This window comes from Canis lupus, chromosome 14 (genome assembly GCF_011100685.1).
Source record: "Canis lupus familiaris isolate Mischka breed German Shepherd chromosome 14, alternate assembly UU_Cfam_GSD_1.0, whole genome shotgun sequence".
Taxonomy (NCBI): domain Eukaryota; kingdom Metazoa; phylum Chordata; class Mammalia; order Carnivora; family Canidae; genus Canis; species Canis lupus.
Genome location: NC_049235.1, coordinates 7,961,900 through 7,981,846, shown reverse-complemented (window position 1 = coordinate 7,981,846; position 19,947 = coordinate 7,961,900). Strand labels below are relative to the sequence as shown.

The window sequence follows — 19,947 nt, the reverse complement described above, 5'->3', positions numbered from 1 at the left end:
GTAGTTAATAGAGGGAGCTTCCACTTTTTAAGAGAGAAAACAAGCATAGAAACATCTGATGTGCCTCCTCCTGAATTACATAGGATATTTTCATATTCGGGGCAGCCCTGGTGGCGCAGCGGTTTAGTGCTGCCTGCAGCCCGGGGTGTGATCCTGGAGACCCAGGATCGAGTCCCACATCGGGCTTCCTGCGTGGAGCCTGCTTCTCCCTCTGCCTGTGTCTCTGCCTCTCTCTTCGCTCTCTCTGAATGAATAAATAAATAAATCTTAAAAAAAAAAAAAGGATATTTTCATATTCGAAGTCGATGTGGGGGTGCAATCGCATAGCATCAGCCTAGAGCAAGGTATTTGTTTCCAAAGGCCATGGTCCCAGGAGGTATCTTGTTGAGCATTGGGGTGGTTTGTAATTTGGGGCTCTCCCTAGAGGCTGGAGAAACTGTAGGGTGGGTAGAAAGCACCCCAGCCTTTCTGGGTTAAGCAGAAGCCTGACTCTGCCACTTGCTTGTTTGAGCAAGTTAACACATTTTCTTGACCCTCCTTTTCCCCCTTTTTATAAATTTCAGATTAAAAGCATACCTTTGGGGCACCTGGATGGCTCGGTGGTTGAGCATCTGCCTTTGGCTCAGGTCATGATCCCGGGGTCCTGGGATGGAGCCCTGCATCAGGCTCCCTTCAGGGAGCCTGCTTCTCCCTCTCCTTCTGCCCCTCCCCCTTGCCTGTGCTCACTCTTTCTTTTAAATAAATAAATAAAATTTTAAAAACAAAAGCATACCTTTGAGCAAGCCTTATAAATAATATATAAATAGTTTATTTCTATTATATTGCCAGAATATGAATTATACTAATATTGCCACCTGTGGACAGAAAATGTATCATCTGTTTTTATTAAGACCCAGATGAGACAAAACATAAAAAGCAGAGATTAACCCTTTTGCCTTCTCCAGAACCTTCATGCTAATATTTACTTACATTTGATTATCATTTCAGGCTCATGCACACAACCTTAGCATGGATCACAGACTCGCATACATTTAACTTTATTACCTTTTGTCTTATGTATCTCATTAAAACTTTGCTGCTTATTCAAGGATCTGCATATTATTAATATTAGAATTCATTGTGCCATGACTTTGAAAGTGTCAAACATTCTGGATGAACACGTTATATAGTCTCTTCTGCCTCCATGCCTTTAAACCAACTGTTTTCTGGCCTCTTGTGGCAACCACTCTCCATTCTTACTAACCCATACTGGGTTTTTAATACCCAGCTCAGGTGACACCTCTTTCAGAGAGCCCCCTTTGTACTCCTGTGACATCTTGCACTTGTTCTTCTTGTGAAGTTTATTCTTCCTGTATTGGAATGGTCTGCTTACCTGTTTATCTCTCTTATTAATGCATAAGTGGGGCATCTGGGTGGTTCAGTGGTTGAGCTTCTGCCTTTGGCTCAGGTTGTGATTCCAGGGTCCTTGGATCAAGTCCTGCATCAGGCTCCCCATGGGGATCCTACTTCTCCCTCTGCCTATGTCTCTGCCTCTCTGTGTCTCTCATGAATAAATAAGTAAAATCTTAAAAAAAAAAAAAAAAAAAAAGCATAAGCAACCTGAGAGTAGAGAGCATCTGTTGTTCACGATTCTATCCTTGGTGCCTGGCGCTGTATCTGACACATTAGCAGATCTTCTGCCAGTGCTGGCTGCATTCAGGCTCCCAGTAGGAGAGAAAGGAAGTAATAAAACCAGTGATAAATGCCATCACAGAGGTATCGGTAGGCTGCCATGGGAGAGTAATGGAGACGGCAAGTAACATAATCTCTAGTAATAAGGATAGTAATATAGTACATTTCACAACACCTTTAAAGCTCTTGCACATGCATTGTCTCATTTGATCCTCATAAAAGTCTAGAGATAGGTATATTGCAGGAGATGAAGGTGGAGTTTTTAGTGGTTTTGTGATCTGTTTAAAGTCAGGCAGCTATTAAATGGCTGGATTCAGACCAGACCTTAAAAGCCCATCTCTTCCTCACAGCTTGCAATAAAGTCATACCACGACATCCATTCACTCATGCACTGGCTTACTGCTCTGTGGTCTATTCCACATCACTTTGTTGTTTATTTGGTCAGGTCTTACTTCCCCACGGACATGCATTTCATTAATGTAATTCTAGATAACAAATTGTCTTTGACACTGAGATGATTGCTATGGCAGAAGGCAAGTCTCATTTTTATCCACATCCGATGATGAGGTTGGTAACAGGACTTATGGGTATTTTCTGAGATACCAGCAACCTGCTATGCGTGGTTCCTTCTGTTTTCAGGCCCAAGAAGCACAGCCGGGGAAGGAAAATGCGTTGTGGACCTCTGTGCCGATTCCTGTGGCTTTGGCCCTATCTGTCCTGTGTTGAAGCTGTGCCAATCCGAAAAGTCCAGGATGACACCAAAACCCTCATCAAGACGATTGTCGCCAGGATCAATGACATTTCACACACGGTAGGGAGGGTCTGGGAAGACAAAGTAGAACCAAGACCGGCCCTTGGGGAAACCAGGACCTCAGATGGTAGTTGAGGCCTGTGCAGCCACATATAGGGGCCATGGTGGCCTTGACACCTCCCCGTGGTACAAACAGCAGCCTTTTCTCTTCCTCTCTCTCCATCTCCCACCTTCTCCCTCTCCTTCCTCTCTGATGCAAGTCCTAGTGCCTAGGACCAAAGAGAGCCATAAAGGTCTTTGTGTCCCACTGGCAGGTGACCAGACTCCTAGTTGCATCCCCTCTAGGCCTCTGTCACATCTCTAGAATGTACTCATCATTGGGCATTCTTCCTAGATGAACTCTAGCCCCGTGAAGCTTCTCCCTGTTACTGTTAGCCCTGGGGTCCACAGGCCTAGACCTTCAGCCATTTCCCAGATGACAGCTGTATTTGGAATTAGGAAGACCAAATGTGAATCTTCACGCTTCTGTTCTCTATCTGTAAAATCTTAAGCTAATTCCTCAATGTCTTGAAGCCTCAGTTTCCATAGCCTGATAGTGGGACTATCATAAGGGACTTCACAAGATTGTTAGGAGATTCAGTTAGTTAAAGCAAGTGATCTCCCCTCACCCACCCTAACAGAACCAGAACACAGCATGCCCTCATTAAAAGTTTAGTTGTGGTTTTTAGTAGCCCCTGGTCTTAAAAGCCTGCTTGCTCACCCAGCACGGAGCCCAGCACGGAGCAATCTAGAGATTTCCACATCTCCTGCCCATTATGGATGTCTGACAGTGGCCTTGGGCAGCCAGGAAGAAGTTAGGTGGCCAGAAGCAGGGACAGCTCAGAACTAGATAAGAGCCTTGGGCATTTTAAGAGAGAAGTCTATGAGTCTCCTTGCTTTCATGGGGCCACGCATGATAGGTCCAGAGTGTCCCGGCTTGGGTGGTGCAGAGAGTGAGTGCCACAGGCAGTGGAGAAGGGGAGAACTCCTGGTAACCAGTGTTACTGGAGCAGAGGAGTGAGATGGGACACTCTTTGGCGGGGGAGGGGGGTGGTGGAGGAGGTCCAGCCTTGACTCCTGAGGGGGTAAGAGGCCTTGGAGAACCTGACTGGGAGCAAGGAATCCTCTGGGGGCAAAAGAGGGTGATGATGTCTGGGGAAGGGGCACTTCAGGAGGACCTCAGTGCCTGGGGAAGAGACTTCACTAAGTAAGAATCAGGCCTCATGGCTGGGTCTACAGCAGAGGCCATTTCCAGGAGAGAACCACCTGCGAGGATTGGTCTGGAAGGGGAGGGCAGGGTGATTTGGGAAGAGTAGGAGTACAGAAGTCCAGGAAACAGCTTGGAAGCTTGGCAGCCCCTGGGGCACAAGAAACAAGGGCCTGGGCCAGGGTGGTGAGGAAGGAGGAGAGGAGGCAAGCAAGAGAGCGGACCTCCACGCTCATGGGAGAGGCCGACACCTTGCAGAACCGACTTGTCTGAGATCCTGCTCTCCCTTTTCCTCTGGCCCAGCAGTCTGTCTCCTCCAAACAGAGGGTCGCTGGTCTGGACTTCATTCCTGGGCTCCAACCAGTCCTGAGTTTGTCCAGGATGGACCAGACGTTGGCCATCTACCAACAGATCCTCAACAGTCTGCATTCCAGAAATGTGGTCCAAATATCTAATGACCTGGAGAACCTCCGGGACCTTCTCCACCTGCTGGCCTCCTCCAAGAGCTGCCCCTTGCCCCGGGCCAGGGGCCTGGAGACCTTTGAGAGCCTGGGCGGCGTCCTGGAAGCCTCACTCTACTCCACAGAGGTGGTGGCTCTGAGCAGACTGCAGGCGGCCCTCCAGGACATGCTTCGGCGGCTGGACCTCAGCCCTGGGTGCTGAGACCTCGAAGGCTTCTCTTCCCCAAGTCGAGGAGAGAACCTGGGCTCCCAGGTGTCTCCAGGAGAGAGACCGTATGGGTGTCCTTTATCCTGGCCCCTAGCCGTTTCTCTCTCACACCACAGAGCCACTCTTCCAAAGGCATAAGCCTCCACGGCACAAAACCAAAGATAAGAATGCAGGATTCCATGCTCACCGGGAAGGGGGACCCACCTGGCAAACAGTGACCTGCATCTGGGGTTCTCACAAAAGGCTTCCTTCCTGTGCCACCTCCCCCCTCACTGCATGCTTCAGCGTGACCTGGGGTGATGTCAGGAGGCACCCGCTGAGCCTTTGGACCATCAAGCAAGGTTCTGTCTGAGAATTCTGGGAGCACCATGAAAGCTACATCCACATAGCTGCAAACTCCCAAGCAACACATTATTTATTATGCATTTTATTCTGGATGGATTTAAAGCAAAACATCAGCCTTTCCAGGCTCTTTGGGGCCAGCCAGAGCTAGGAATGCTATTTCCAATCCCATCGGTGGGCCTGGCTGAGGCAAACCCATTTCTAGTGACTTGAGGGCTCTCAAGTTAGTTCTTTGGTAACTGGCTATGTTTCTACTGTGACGGATGTTAAATTACAGTGTTTGCAATGGCATTGCCCTGAGCGGATCTCCAAGGACCAGGTTATTTCAAAAAGAAGATGAATTTTGTCATGTGTGATATATAGATGTGTATACCTGGAGGTAGGAGAACGTGTTAGCAGGAAGGGGAAGGATCCAGGATGTATTTTTTGAATTACATTTGTGCGATGGGCTCTTCGAATGGAGGGGGGTTCATGTTCTCATCTCTGCAACCACTTAGTGTGGTTTTAATGAGAATAACAAAGGATATGACTCCTTCAGCGGGGGTTGTGGGGTTTTGCCAGCCACCCATGGGGGGGGCAGTGGCACTGACGACTGTTTACTGGGGCAGTTGTGAGCGCTGGCCTTCTCCAATTGCTGGAGACAGGTCTTTCTTATCAGGGAATGAGGATCCCTCACTGGAGGTGGTGATCCCCAGAGCAGGGGTCCTTAGTATGGGCCTTGGAATGGTCTAGGGATGATCCCACACTGGATTTGTAACATGGAAGTACCCCTACTTGGGATTTGCATGCCAAATTGTGGTTCTCATCTGACTGGCTCACCCAAACAAGACCATGTTTCCCTCTCATTCGGGGTAGATTTATACTCCAGGGGGAAGTTCTAGGGCTTTAGCGAATAGTCCCAAGACCTGGACTGGCACTGGTGAGTGCCGGGCCGCCAGGAATGCCCTTCCCACCAGAGGTCACGTTTGGTGGGATGAACAAGGAGGCTTGGGTTTTCCACCATCCTGCCACTATGATGAGGCCATCATACTCTAGGTGGTGGATCTGTTCAAGGAAATTTGAATCAAAGCTATTAACTTTAAGACCGAGCACCTACTTTGTGCTCAGTCCTGATTGGTGCTATGGGCTAGAGAAGCTCACCAAGTAAACGTTAAAATCCAGCCTTACCCTCAGGGACCTTGCATTCCAGATGGTAAAAATGCCACACACCAGCATGCAAAGGCTGGCCTCGCACCATGGCAACTGAGCAGCTGAACCAGCGCACTCCTCAGCAGGCGGAAATGCTGAACTGAGAGTGTCAGTGCTCAGGGGCCCACAGGCTAACCCTGCTCCCACTTCGTAGCATTTTTGCTTTTCAGGGCACGGCAGCATTTATTACTGTGTAGCCACATCCCTCTGAAGCAGCAGCATAGCTGACAATTTAAAAATAAGAACTAAGAACATACCTAAGACCATAACGGCAGACAAGTAGCAGGGCCGAGACTAGAGTTCAGGACCTCTGACTCCCAGAGTGTCCCGGGAGCCAGGTAATGCTCCCTGGAGGTGCAAATAGGGTTGGGCAGGGGAGACCAGAAGTGCTTACAGGGAGAGAGGACTTGGAGGTGATTTTGCAGGAGGTGAGGGATGTGAATTGCCTGAATGGCGGAGGCTGTTTTGTTCATGCTGAGACACCGGGGTGAAGGTATGTGCAGTCAGTTATAAAGAAAGGCTGCCAAAGGCAAGGCGGGAGGGAAAGTGACATGTTGAAGAGGTCTTCAGTGGTCAAAGAAATTTGATATCAGAAGGGTCAAGAATCGAAAGTTCTAGAACGGAGATTCATGAGATAGACAGAGTAAGACCCGTTCTGGAGAGTATGACCTAGATAATCATTACCACCCAGCCAGGCTGGGATCTTTTAAGCCTTTCACTTACCCAAACCTGGCACCATGGCTCATTCTCAGAGTGTGAAAGTTCTAAAATGTAAATGAATGTCTTTTTTTGTAACTTAAAAAATTTTTTTTCTTGTTAAAAAAAAAAAAAGTCAAATAAATTAACTTTGCCCCTGGTCTTTGTTTTCTGTCACCCTTTGTGGAGGGGCTTTAGAAGAGCTATTTGTGTGTGACAGGGCAAGGCCTGGCTGGCCTCCCTCCCTCACCAGGGTCAGCTCTGCCCAGGCTTGGCCACAACCGGCCACCAGTTATTCAGGCTAAAGGATTCCCCCAAAGCACAGAGCTGGCAAAATGAGCACATTCTGCCCCAGAGGCACAGTGTGGTCTGCAAATCAGCCTTGAGAAGCACCAAATTACTTAAAAAAAAAAAAAAAAAAAGAACAACAAGGAAAAATCTGGCAAGCAAACAACAACATGAAGCCCAATAGCAGACCCAACCAGGTGCACAGGCTTGAAAAGACAACTTATCTCGTTGCAGGCACAGAGCACAGACAATCATCTCTGTGATACAGTTAGAACCTGACAGTTTCAACCCAGGTTCTGGGGAGGACTGGGAGTGAGGGGGGCAGGGTAGGATGGAGGAGGGGACTGGCCCATCAAACAGTCACTTCCTTGGGTGATTTCAGAGTAGAGTTGACAACTGCCAACCCTTCCCTCAGTACTAGTTTAAGTGATGGAGGAATGAGGGGAAGCTGTAGCAGGCTAGGAGGGTGTCAGATATGCCTGGAACAGCTTAAGTAAGTAGGTCACTTGGCAGCTTGGGGATGTAGCTGGTCTCTGTACACCAGTCAAGACTTCTTTAACTGCAAGCGATGGAAATAAACTTAAATAAAAAGAGAGGATTTGTGGCCCACGTTGCTGAAAAGTCCGGGCTATAGTCTGTCTCTTAAAAGACTTGCCTCTGCATTCATCTCCAGGGACCTAGAAAGGCACCCGTGCCATGACCCACCCAGTCTCTACCAGCCTGAGGTGGGTCACAGGCACTTGGGGACAATGTGTTTGACCCTTGGTGGCCATCTGGAACTATGTGAGATGTCTTGTTTCCAAGCAGTCATGAGCCTTAGAAGCAACCCCCTCCAACCCATCCCCAAGTACAGCCCACTGTAACAGGGGTCTTGGAGCAGAGGCCTGGAAATGTTATAGTGGAGTGAGGGTCATAGTGGAAGGGCATGTTCTTCAAGTTATGCTTCCTGAACCTTTTCCAACCTTGGGCATTCTCTTGCTCTCCCCCGAGGTAGAGCTCACATCTCCCAAACAGCTGGCAGGGTCTGGGAGCAGCAACTGACCATGGACCAAAAGTCCAAAGGCAGGACTTTTGCAGAGTCTAGTGAGAAAGAAGTCTGCACAACAGCACAAAGTCAAAAATATATATACCCTACTTTCCCCAAAAGAATTTGGGGTAGTTTTTCTAGGCTTTTACCATCAGGATCTGAGTCTGGTGCTGCCTGCCCACTAGACCCACTTGAGTTAAGTTCACTGGCGCATTGTCATCCTCAGCCCCCTGGGATCCTTGCCTCAGGAACGTACTGTCTCTGACGTGAAGGTGGTAGAGTCAGGTTTATAAAGAAGGTAATGGAGCCTCCACACCAGGCCTCATTGGAACTCCAGCTCCCAGTGCAGAGGATGCTTAAGTCTTAGGCGAGTTATTTAACCACTCTGAGTCTCAGCTTGTCATCTGTACAATGGGAGAAAGGAAATCCACTTCAGGAAAGCTTGACACAGAAGAGAGAGCAAGACAAAAAAAGGAATCTACTAAATGGAAGAAGTATGAGATTAATAAGGAATAGAAGGAAGGAGGGAAGGGGGACAGAGGGAGGGAGGGAGCGAGGGAGGAAGGAAGGAAGGAAGGAAGGAAGGAAGGAAGGAAGGAAGGAAGGAAGGAAGGAGTAAATGTAAAGAGAAGAAATACATATAAAGTTAGTATCGCGTCTTCCAGCATTTGGGCTGCCGTAACTGAATACCAGAGTTTGGGTGGCTTATAGACAACAGACATTTCTTTCTCACACTTTTGGAGGCTGGAAGTCCAAGATCAAGGTGCCAGCAGATTTCGTGTCTGGTGAGCACCTGCTTCCTATTTCATAGACCATATCTTTCACTGTGTCCTCCTCTGGTAGAAGGAGCAAGGGAGATGTCTGGGGTCTCTTTTACAAGGGCACCAATCTAATTGTTGATTATTATGTATATAATTATTGTTTAAAATAACACTAGGCCAAATCAAAGTTCTCTCGATCATTGACTATCAGCTGCCTACAATGTCTTTTTACAATAAAGGGACCTAATATTAGCATTTCTTCCTTACACTGAGCTCCCGCAGCCCCCTGTTCACTCCACACAGCTCACAGGGAATCATTTCTGTTGGGGTCTCTAGCCCTCCCTTCCCTGCCTGGGGATGTGAGCCTCTGTGGGCAGGGCCGCCTCACCCTGCCTCACCCCTGCACCTGGCTATTGTGTCCGGCAGGCCCTCAGCTCTTGCTTGCTTAGTGACCAAAGGGACTGGGACTCCTGTATTAACATTATATCAGGTCAACTAGTTCTGTGAAAATCCTGAAAGCTTCTCACACAGTCCTAATCATTAAAGGTTAAACTTAAAATTCTGCTCACTCTTAATTTGCTCAGCAAATCTCTTCCTTTTTAGTTCAAAGATATAAGCCCAAACCAACTGTAAAAGATGGTGTTGAGACAGAGATGGAAATCTGAGTATGGATTCCATGTTAAATGATGAAAGGAAATATTACTAATTGTATTGGCATGGTGGTTAATTATTTTTATTTTTTAAATACTTTTACAAGGTATTATTTATTTATTTGACACAGAGATCAAGAGAGTGCACATAAGTTAGGGGAGGGGTGGAGGGAGAGAGAGAGAGAGAAAGAGAGAGAGAGAGAGAGGCAGAATCCCTGCTGAACAGGGAGACAACTTATCTCGCCTGATGCAGAGCCTGATGCAGGGGGCTCCATCCAGGACCCTGAGATCATGACCTGAGTTGAAGCTGAACACTTAACAGACTGAGCCATTCAGGCACCCTATTGGGAAAAAAAAAAAAAAAAATGGATGCCTGGGTGCCTCAGCGGTTGAGCATTTGTCTTTGGCTCAGGGAGTGATCCTGGAGTCCTGGGATCAAGTCCCACATCGGGCTCCCTGCATGGAGCCTGCTTCTGTCTCTGCCTCTCTCTCCCTCTGTTCTCTCATGAATAAATAAAATCCTTAAAAAAAAAAAAAACTTAAGATTTTGTTTTTAAGTAGTCTCTTCACCCAACGTGGATCTTGAACCCATAACCCTGAGATCAAGAGTCACACGATCTACCAACTGAGGCAGCCCCTATTTTTAAATGCTTCCTTATTTGTTAGAAATTCACACTGAAGTCATTTAGGATAAAATGCAATGATGTCTGGGATATTTCAGAAAAAAATATATGAGAGGGTAGACAAATAAGGTCAATAAAATGTTGATAATTGTTAAAATTGGGTCCGCCTCCCAAATACACCCCCTGCACCAGAATCCTTGTCTCCGGTGCTGCTCCTGGAGGAATCCAGAGCAAGACAACTGCAAAGCAAGAGTTTGTTATAGCAAGCCCTCTACTTTGGGGCAGAATTTGGAGAAGAAGCACTTCGGGGTGAGGTGCCATCCAGCCCAGCCCCTCCACTGCCTGGGTGTTGTGTGTTCTGGGGATTGGAGGGGAGGGGGGGTTGCAGGGAAGAGGAAGGGGGCTAACATGATGTGGAGCCCAGTTTATTTAACTTCACATTTGATTTCACTGCCTGGCAGATGTCCCAGGGCCTAAGGGGAGGGGGCGGGGGTGACAGCCTGCCAGAATGGGTGTGAAACAGTGAACTGAAACAGAGATTTGACAAATCAAACAAGGAGACAGTGGTAAGAGCCAGCTGCGAGATACTAGAAAGTCAAGTCCTGATGCTTAGAAGAAAAAACCAAAGGAGTGGAAATGAGAGTGCTGGACGTTGCCCTAGCCCTGCTGGGCCTTGGGGTGCCCCATGGAAACCATGGAACTCCCCTTCTCCTTCCCAAGGGGGAATCGTGGTGTCCCCACTCCAAGGCTATCCCTCCATATTAAATACACTCCATACAGTGAAAAGCCCTGGGACCGTTTGTGAAGGAAAATGGGATTGCTGTCTCATTTCCTCACCTAAGTTATTGTAATCAAAAGGTACTTCATCCCTACCTTCAAACTTTGTCCCTGGGGCTCTGGATCTGGCTGCAGCCTGAGGCAGGCTCAGCCCATTTCTCCACTGGCTTAACACCAGACCCCTCCCAGTGCAGGAGCAAATCCCTGTTCACCTGCACCCAGCCACCTGCACACCGTCTACACAAGCTTCAGGAGATCCAGAGAGTGCAGAGCCAGGCAAGCCGAGGGACCGACTCAGAAGGCGAGGGAGGCCTCCCCCTCTGGGCCTAAGCCAGAGCCCTGGGCAATGAATGCTGTGGAACCCCCAGACAGGGCCTTCCCGTCAAAGGCCAGTGTTTCATTTCAGGCGGATGTCCCCAAGGAGTATCACAGACCAGGAAACCAACCCTGAAGTTGCCTCCACCCTCCTATCCTTTTTTGGGCCATAATTACTGAGGAAACACCAACCGTCACAGCTTCATTTTTTTCTGTTTATAAAATGTGTGTATTTGCCGGACAGAAAACTGGCAGGTGCAGTGTGAGTGGAGTTGCCCACCCCCACCCCACCAGGCCTGAGACCCTGATGGAAAGGGGAAGCCCTGCTCCCTTCCACACTTGGGCTTGGACCTTGTATCTGACTCAAAATCTGGAAGTGGTTCTCACAGCCCAGTAATAATTTGGAGCTCGGGGGAATGGTCCAGAACCCACCTCGGTACTTCCGGGTAGAGGGATTTATGACCCTTCCTCCCTTGGAGGAGCAAGGCAGGGTGTTTGTTACTTATCCCCTGCAATGGATGATGGCTTAGAGGTCTCATGAGACTTACCCAAGGCTCACATCTGAGGGTTAGAACCTGAGCCTTCAGCTTCAGAATACCCAGGCTGAATGTATTTGCCCATCTTTCCCCACCCCACCCAGGCCCAAACACACATTCTGTCTGCCTTCCCACCAGCACCACCTCTCCTCACCAGAGGAATAGCCATCTGGAAAAACACTTGCTGGCCATGTCACTGTCCTGATGTTGAGGAGCTGCCAGTGTGGGTTGCTTGTACCCTCACACATAATGTAAGCAGATGCCTGCACAGATGGCTCTAGGGTTCACTCATAGGTCTGCTCACCTTCCCCAATAACATTCCTAAAGCCTCCCGCACTACTCACCTGTCCTTGGGCAAGGAGCTCTTTAAATCTCGGATCCGAAAACCAACCCTCACCCATCTAGCTTCCCTCACTTGGATATATTTTACTTATACATTTGTTGGTTAACATTTTCCTCTCCACCCTCACCCCCCACTCAACACACATAAGCTCCCAAGAGGCAAGCATGGTCTTCAGGTCTGTTTTATTTCCTACAATATCTCTAGCACCTTGGCCAGATCCTGGCACAGAGTAAGTACAAAACAGGTGGTTGTTGGCTAAATAAGTGCCTGACTTTAAGAGCTGAACGCCCGTATACACTTCGCATTTGGGCCATTGAATTTAGGAGCAAAGGAAAGATCCATGAGGGGAGGCAGGATTCTGGGCAGTCTATCTACTTAGAGGATCCCGGGCAGATAGAGTTGCTAAAGCCTTGACATGTGGACAAGACTGGAGGAAGACTGGAGATCAGCAGGTGGAATTTAGCAGAAGGCAAACTTTGGCTTAATCTCGCAGGTAGAGCGGTCCTACCTGCAATACGGTGGACTATTGCAGTGATGGCTCCCGTGAGTCGCACCTTCCAGTCTCCACTTCCTTGGGTAGTCTCTCCTGTCACATGACTCAGGGTTTGGCCATGTGACCTGCTTTGTCCAACAGGATGATGGCAAGTGATATACAAGCAGATCCTAGAAAAGTGCTGGCACTCTGAGGCCTATCCTCTCTCATTGCCGGAAAGCCTCTGGCCATCACGGAGCCAGCCCAGACTAGCCTCCCAGAGGATGAGCCACCAAGTGGAGAGGAGCCCCAGCCATTCCAGCTCTGTTAAGCATGTTTTTAATTACCTGTGCCTTCTAATGCTTTGACATTTGGGGGCCTTGTTGATACTGGAGGGACTGCCCCTTCCAGGGTTAGCTAATGCCTTGGGATACCCAACAGCTCTGCAGGGAGCATACAAATACAAACCAACCGATGCAGAGCCCACACCACCAGCCACCACCTCTGTTGGGTTCTCACACTCAGGGCCACTATCCCCCTGCTGTAATCACCCCAGGCCAGGGAGCAGATAACTAGAGACAGCCCCTGTGCCTCAAAGCCTGCCCAGATTATTCAAACTGGCCAATCCTAAATCTGTTTACGCTGCCTTTCCTCACCTTGCCTTCTGGTGTGGTTGAACCAGTGTCCAAATTACATCAATAGAAATCATTCTCTGTCTCTCAGTTCTGCTTCCTTCAAAATTGGGGTCATTCTTAGGCAGCAGCAATGGTGACCACCATAACCTCCAAGCTTCTGCCTTGCAGCTTGGCAACTCCCCCGCAAAAAAGAAAAAGAGCTTCTCCTTCCTGATCGTTCCAGCAAAAGTCTCAGGGCTGATTCACATTGGCCTAGTTTGGATCACATGCCTCTTGCTAAGCCAATCACAGTAGCCAGGAGGATGCAGTACTCTGCAGAGGTTTGAGCTTGAGTCATCTCAGAAACTGGAGAAGGGCTCCCTTGGAATAAGAATGGGTAGGGGGTAATTTCCCAAAGGGAAAAAAAAGTTCTATTTCCAAAAAAGAAAGAGGGATGGATCCTGGGAAGGCAGAAACAACAGACAACCTCTCCAGAAGGTTCTGTTCTGAGATTCTCTGTCCTGGCCTCTGATTCCTGATAGCCTTCCAGAACCTTGTTCCAGTATGGATTTCTTTCTAGGAGCATGAAGACAGGACGCTCACTTTGACCCTTTACTTTCTTGTATGAAGAACCAAAACCAGTTTCAACTGGCTCTTAACTTCAACCACACAGCATCAAATAAAAAATGATGTTTGACCCTAAGCTTTGAAGAGAGTAGAGCAATTGTCCTTGGCTCTGAGAACTTCTGATAAGAATGAAGAACATTTTTGTCAGTAGCTATACTGGACTGGGCCTTGATATGAAATCATCCAAATTGTCATTGCGCTTGTTCAGGTTATTTTATTGGTCTCTCTGCTTTGTCCAGGGTCACTCTTTCCTATTGAGAAAATTGATTCCTTTTTTCCCTATGTTATAATGGAGCCCATGTGGCCACTACTTTATCCTATAAGACATGGCTGTTCTGGGTGCTTTACAATAAGCATGATGACCACAATGATCCCTTACAATAGAATAACACCTTGCCATTTAGAGGGGACATTCACAGGCATTACTGTTTGATCCTCGCAGTAACCAGGGTGGAGGAGTATGGTATTACCTTTATTTTCTTTCTTTATTTTTTTTTCCTTTATTTTCTTTAGATATAGAAATCGACTGAGTGGGGTTAAGTGACTGACTGAAGGTCACAGAGCTACATTGCCTTGGGTGGAAGGAAAACATTGGCAATGATTAGACAGGCATTTATTTGAGGCTTCATTTGTTTACCAAGATTAGACTTTATTGCTGCAAAGCTAATCAGGGCTTATTCCCCAGAAGAACTAGTTTGCAGTATGCAAACGATAGTAGCTCAGAAGGACCCAAACACAAACACAGGGTCACAGTGCCACCAACAGCCCTGACTGAAGCCCAGCCCAGCACACCGGCCCTTGGGCTCCCCCATGAGCAAGTCCAAGAGATGGAGTCCCAGCCCTGCCCCCTAAAGAGTAGGTCTAGGTCCCAGACAAGCACCCAGGAGCCTATGTCTGTGGTTCAGCCCTGCTGTGGAACCCCTGCACTCCTTCCTCGCTCCTTCTCTCCTCAGAGAGGCTGGTGGCTGGGTCACGGTTGGGACTCCAGGCTTTGGTCTACAGACAGGGAAGGGACAAATCTGGTAGGGCCTGAAATGCTGGGGAAATCTCAAGCCTGAGTAGAAGCTCCAGCCTGATATGCTGAGAGCTTCCCTTCCAAGGACTCTCCTCTTCCTTACCCACCTCCTTGCCTTTCTCCTCTGTGCTGATCCTCTTTGCTGAAACGCCCAGTCAGAGAGCTAGCTGGTGGTCCTCTTTGGTTTGGTTTCCATTACAACTCACAAATTCTGCTCGCTGCCAAAGAAAAGAAGGGACCCAGAGTAGCTAAAGAAGACAGTGTCCCTTTCATAGAAGGAAGAGCCTCTGAGGAACTGTGGGACCACCCTCCATTCCATGTCCTGTCCCTGGAAACTTCTAGACCATCCTCTCATCCCAACACTCTGCCAGTATCCTGAGCAAGCCACAGAGTAACAAGGTAAATGACACCCCCTACAAAATTGGGCCCTGACTCCAACCATCTAGTCCTGTCCCTAGTACTCATCGTGGAGGTCCTGAGGGCTCAGTAGGACAGACTGGCCAGTGAGGAAGTGACTCAGCCCCAGAGCACTCTGGGAAACCTACTGCATTGGCCCCAGAGTCCACGATGAGGGGGTTAGTAGATCAGAACCCCTTTCTAGCATTGTCTGAGCTGAATGGGACAGGGCTTATCAAAGCCTGCATGGCCCAGAAGAGGATCCTAGTCAGCTTATTATGCTTTCCCCAATGTAGGTGAAGCCTTAACCTGGATGATCAGGCTGTGTGCTGTTGAGACACTTCTATTCTAGAAGTTTCCGCCAGGTGGCAGAGAAAAATATCAGATGCCAGAAACTTATCCATCTGAAAGGATTTCCCCCACAGGAGAAAAAAAACAATCACACCTTCTCCCAGTTGGAACGTCTGCAATTACTCACCCCCTATAAGTGGAAAAAGAATGTCAAGACTAATCAAATGACATCAGTCTGGGAACCCAATGCATCCCAGCACTGATCTTTTTGAAAAGCTCCATATGGGAAGATACAAATTCAATTTGTCTTGTCTAGGGGAAAAATGAGTTTTAAATATGTTAAATCAAAAATGATATCTTACATACCAGACATTAGCAATCCAGAACAAATGCCTTGGGAGAAAAATTACCCTGAAAATGTTAAGTATTCAGGTTGCCAAAGAACTGGGAATTTATGCTGCAGTGCAAGCACAGAAAGTCCACCCTGGACACTCACATGTCCCAGACTGGGCCTCAGCAGACCAGGCGCCTCGGACAGAGCAGAGCCCCGGTTCCTGAGGACTGGCCTGCGCAGCTTCCTGCATCGACACCCCCTGCTCACCTCCCCCGCACCTGCAGCTTCACTGCCTTCCTGTTCAGCTGGATGCCAAGGCCTGAAGAACTCAGAAATGCCCCGTGGAACCAACTCAGCCAGAGCATGGTGGTGGGGAGGGCTGGGGAGAGGGAAAAGAGGTCCAGTTGCCACTGGTTTCCCAAGCCTGAGGGACACCACGACTATTAAAAGGCCAGTTTACAAAAATGCTGGAGGGCACTGGTTGTTCTCTTCCAAGACAAGCTGGTGGGATAGAAAGCCCCAGGGAGATCTGGGTTCTAATCCAAGCTCTGCCAGTTGCTGCCTAGTGCCAAGGCTCTGGACAAGTCTCTTCTCCTCTTTAATTCTTAGCTGATAAAACAAAGAGTTGGCTCTAATGGCATCCAGGGTCTTGTTCAACGTCATGACAAAGATGCTGTTCTTTCTTTCTGCTCTTTCAAGAGTCTGTAGAACATTAAAAGCACAGTCTTCCAAGTCAATCTGCATGGGTTTGAATCCAAGCTCTGCTGCTTCCTAACTCTGTGACCTTGAGCAAATGACTTAACCCCTCTGTGCTTCCACTTCTGCTTCTGCAAAATGAAGGTATTAGTATCTATCTCATAACTTTTGAGAGGATAAAGTGAGTTAAGATGTGCAGAGTGCTTTGAGTAGTTCTTGGCACGGAGCTCTTATTTATTAAGCAACTATTGTGTGCCAGGCTCTGTACCAGGCATAATAGCTACAGAAATGAGCCAGAGTACCATGGCCCTAGCTCTCCAGGGATGTTACTGTCTCCCAACAAAATGTTGCTGAGAAGTTCCTCTCTCATGGTCACCTGTTTGTGTCCCGAAGGGTGGGTGACTCCTGGCATTCTGCCTTTGGTCTGGGGTGGGACACACAGCCAGCCACCTCAACCCTGCAGGTCCCAAAGCATGCACCAGCTGCCTGACACCTCGATTTTTTTCCTTCCCTGCTTCTTCATTGCTTTTCTGCTCCTGATTCTACTTGTAGTCCGACTTCGAAGATACTAGAAATAAAATCTGCAAAAGAGCCTTTCCTCCTCCTCCCTCACCCCTTTCTCTCTCGAATTTTCTCCTGTCTCCACTTGCTAGTATTGCATCATCAGTCTCACAGCCTCGCTCTACTTGCCCCGTTTGGGGAGCTACAAGATCCCTCAGTGCCTCCCTGCCCTCCTAGGAACACACTCTGGCCTTGCTCTTCCGAGAACTGGATGCAGCCATAATCTCCTTGGTTAGTGAGGACATTGGCTGCGGGAACATTAGGCTTTGTTTTCCCAGGGGACAGAGGTGGGGGGCGGAGAAATTGCTCAGCTCCTGCATAGTCAGCAGGGAAGGTAATAGGGATTAATCTGGGCCCTGACAAATGCAGATGTGTCCCAGGCCCAGGAAGGAGGATGAGCAACTGCTGTCTCAGGGGCCAGCTGCGGCCTGCAGGGGGGCTCAGGGTGAAGAAGGAGGCACTGGCCCAGAACGGGCAGCCCCAAGGGGTTCCCCGCAGCATCCTGGAGGTCTGGAGCTGCCCTGCCCCATCCTGCCTGGCCAGGAGGGCTGGCTGATTGATGCCTTTAATAGACATGCTGGGGAGCTGGCAGGCCAAGTGTTTATGCCCCAGTGCACACTGGCTGTTTAAGGATGTCCCAAATCCCTCGCCAGAGACTAGATTATGAAAAACATTTCTAGAGGAATCCTGTGGCCTCCTTGCCACTATGCTCATCCTCAGTCTGCCAGTGGGTGGGAGGGTTGGGGGAGGAGTGCAAAGGGTAGCCATGTAGCCAATCCTGGCAGGTTCTGATCAGGCCAATTAAATTCTGGCATATGTGGAGCTAAGGTAAAGAGTTGTAAACATTTCTTGAGTGCCTACTATGTGCCAGGCTCTGGAGAAGCAAAAGCAAGAAGGAACAAAAAGAGAACCCAGTGGGCAAGGCAGCTGCCTGGAGGAAAGAGAAGGCTCCCCGAGCTGTGGGAACCACACAAACTACACCTTTGTGTGGCCTTTGGGGTCCTGATACCCCTGCCATACCCTCCCCTACTCCTTCACCTCTGCAGGAGCCTAAATCCTCATCCAGTCATAGTGACTAAGAAGGGCTCCTTCCAGCATGGTTTGTTTAAAAAGGACGTTCTTGAAGCCCACCAGAAACCCTCCAATCGTAAGGGGGTTGGGGAACTGTAATATTAAATTTTTAGGAATCCTGACAGATCTGTGGAGGGGGAGGGATTTGGGGGGTGCTCCTTAATAAATCTCCTGGCCTGAGTCAGGACATCTGGGGTTTGGACCATGCCTCGTCATTCTAGCTGGGTGAGTGGGGTTAAGTCACTGAAGCCCTCCAGCCTACCCCCTGGGGTTTCTGTGTTGTTGAGATGACATGACAGGTGGGAAGCACAGAACCCAGGGTGCCACTGGCAGGTCTCTTCCGCAGGAGCTTTCCTGTTTTCAGCCCACAGTGGTGATGCACCCGTTCGTCACACACCTAGTTCATGCTTGCTGCTGAGGGTTTGTTTTTTTAATTATTCTAAGTGATCTCTACACCTAACATGGGGCTCAAACTCAGGAACCTGAGATCAAGAATCGAATGTTCTGGGATCCCTGGGTGGCACAGCGGTTTGGCGCCTGCCTTTGGCCCGGGGCGTGATCCTGGAGACCCAGGATCGAGTCCCACATCAGGCTCCCTGCATGGAGCCTGCCTCTCCCTCTGCCTATGTCTCTGCCTCTCTCTCTCTGTGACTATCATAAATAAATAAAAATTAAAAAAAAAAAAAAAGAATCGAATGTTCTTCCAAATGACTCCCCCAGGTGCCCCAGTTCTTTATGGATCACTGTTCACACTCATTTATACACAAATCATCGTTGAAATAATACAATATTTAACGAGGGTAAACAGAAAAGTGTGCGTGGGTGTGTGTAGGGGGGGTATCTTTGTGATTGCTACATTTTGTGACTTTGCATCAAGTGTCTGGAAAGACAGCCTCAGGACCATCTAAAATAGGCTCAATGGGAACTAAGTGGCCCTGGGATTTGGGCAGGGGAGGCTGTGGGTCTGTGATGCCCAGTTCCCAGTCCTTCAAACTGATTGCACCCTGAGCTGTTCCCAGTGCCTGGTGGCTCCCCAACAAATGCTGGCCCATCCTCCTACCCCACTGCCATGATGCTGTGTCTGGACCACAAAGACTCACATTCTCACCAGACTTCCACCACCATGTGGGCTTGGCCAGGAGGCCCAATCTCGTCCTCCACACCTGATGCTCAGGAACGTGTACCTAACCTCCTCTACTGCCCACCTCCATCCAGTCCAGAAACCATGGTGCCTTGGGGCTGAAAGCATGGGGTCCTGGTCCACCTCTGGGCTTCCAAGTAGTCTAAAGGAAGTAGTCTAAAGTCTGGGGTTCAGCTGGGCTCCAGGAGAACAGCACAGCCATGTAGGAGGATTAACAAGAGTCCTGAGCTGGGACGCCAGACACAGGGATTCCAATCCCGGTCCTGGGTGGCCCTGGGCAAGAGTGTTTACTTCTCTGGGCCTCAGTTTCCTTATCTGCAAATCTGCATGCTGGACTCCATTTCTTAGGTCTGTTCTAGATTTACTATTGTACAATTCCATAAATAATTGTGTCAGATGGGAAGACAGTCAAGTCATCCAGCAGCCACAATTATTTGCTTGAGCCAATACACCAATATAAGGCATTTGGAAAACAAGTTTTATTTCATGTGCCAACTCAGGTCTGTGGGTAGTGACTATTTGGAGTGCTGTGTTCAGAAGGAATCTGAAGCTTTATCTTGGTCTGGCAGGCGACATGATGATGGTTTAGGGTTAAAAGCTGGACTCAGAGGCAGACACCCCTCCATGTATGAGCTGTGTGATTTGGGCAAATTACTCAATCTCTCGCAGCTCTGGGCTGGTTGTGGTGATGGATGAGATAATGCACACAAAATCCTTGCATGGGGTCCTGCACGTAATCAATGTTCCGGGAGGATGGCCAGGCCTGTGTGGGGGGCTTGGGAGGGTCCCGGAAGGAGGTGTGCCAGCACAGGGACCTGCCCTGTTATATCATCTCCTTCCTTTCAT

General features: G+C 48.8%; 1 protein-coding gene across 1 annotated transcript; it reads left to right on the top strand.

Annotated features, from left to right (window-relative positions):
- The first annotated feature begins 2,308 nt into the window (after positions 1-2,308).
- LEP (leptin) lies at positions 2,309-6,721 on the top strand. The gene is given in 2 exon segments (NM_001003070.1): positions 2,309-2,482; positions 3,972-6,721. Coding segments are annotated over 2 exon segments (504 nt in total). The 5' UTR covers positions 2,309-2,338; the 3' UTR covers positions 4,332-6,721.
- The last annotated feature ends 13,226 nt before the right edge of the window (positions 6,722-19,947 follow it).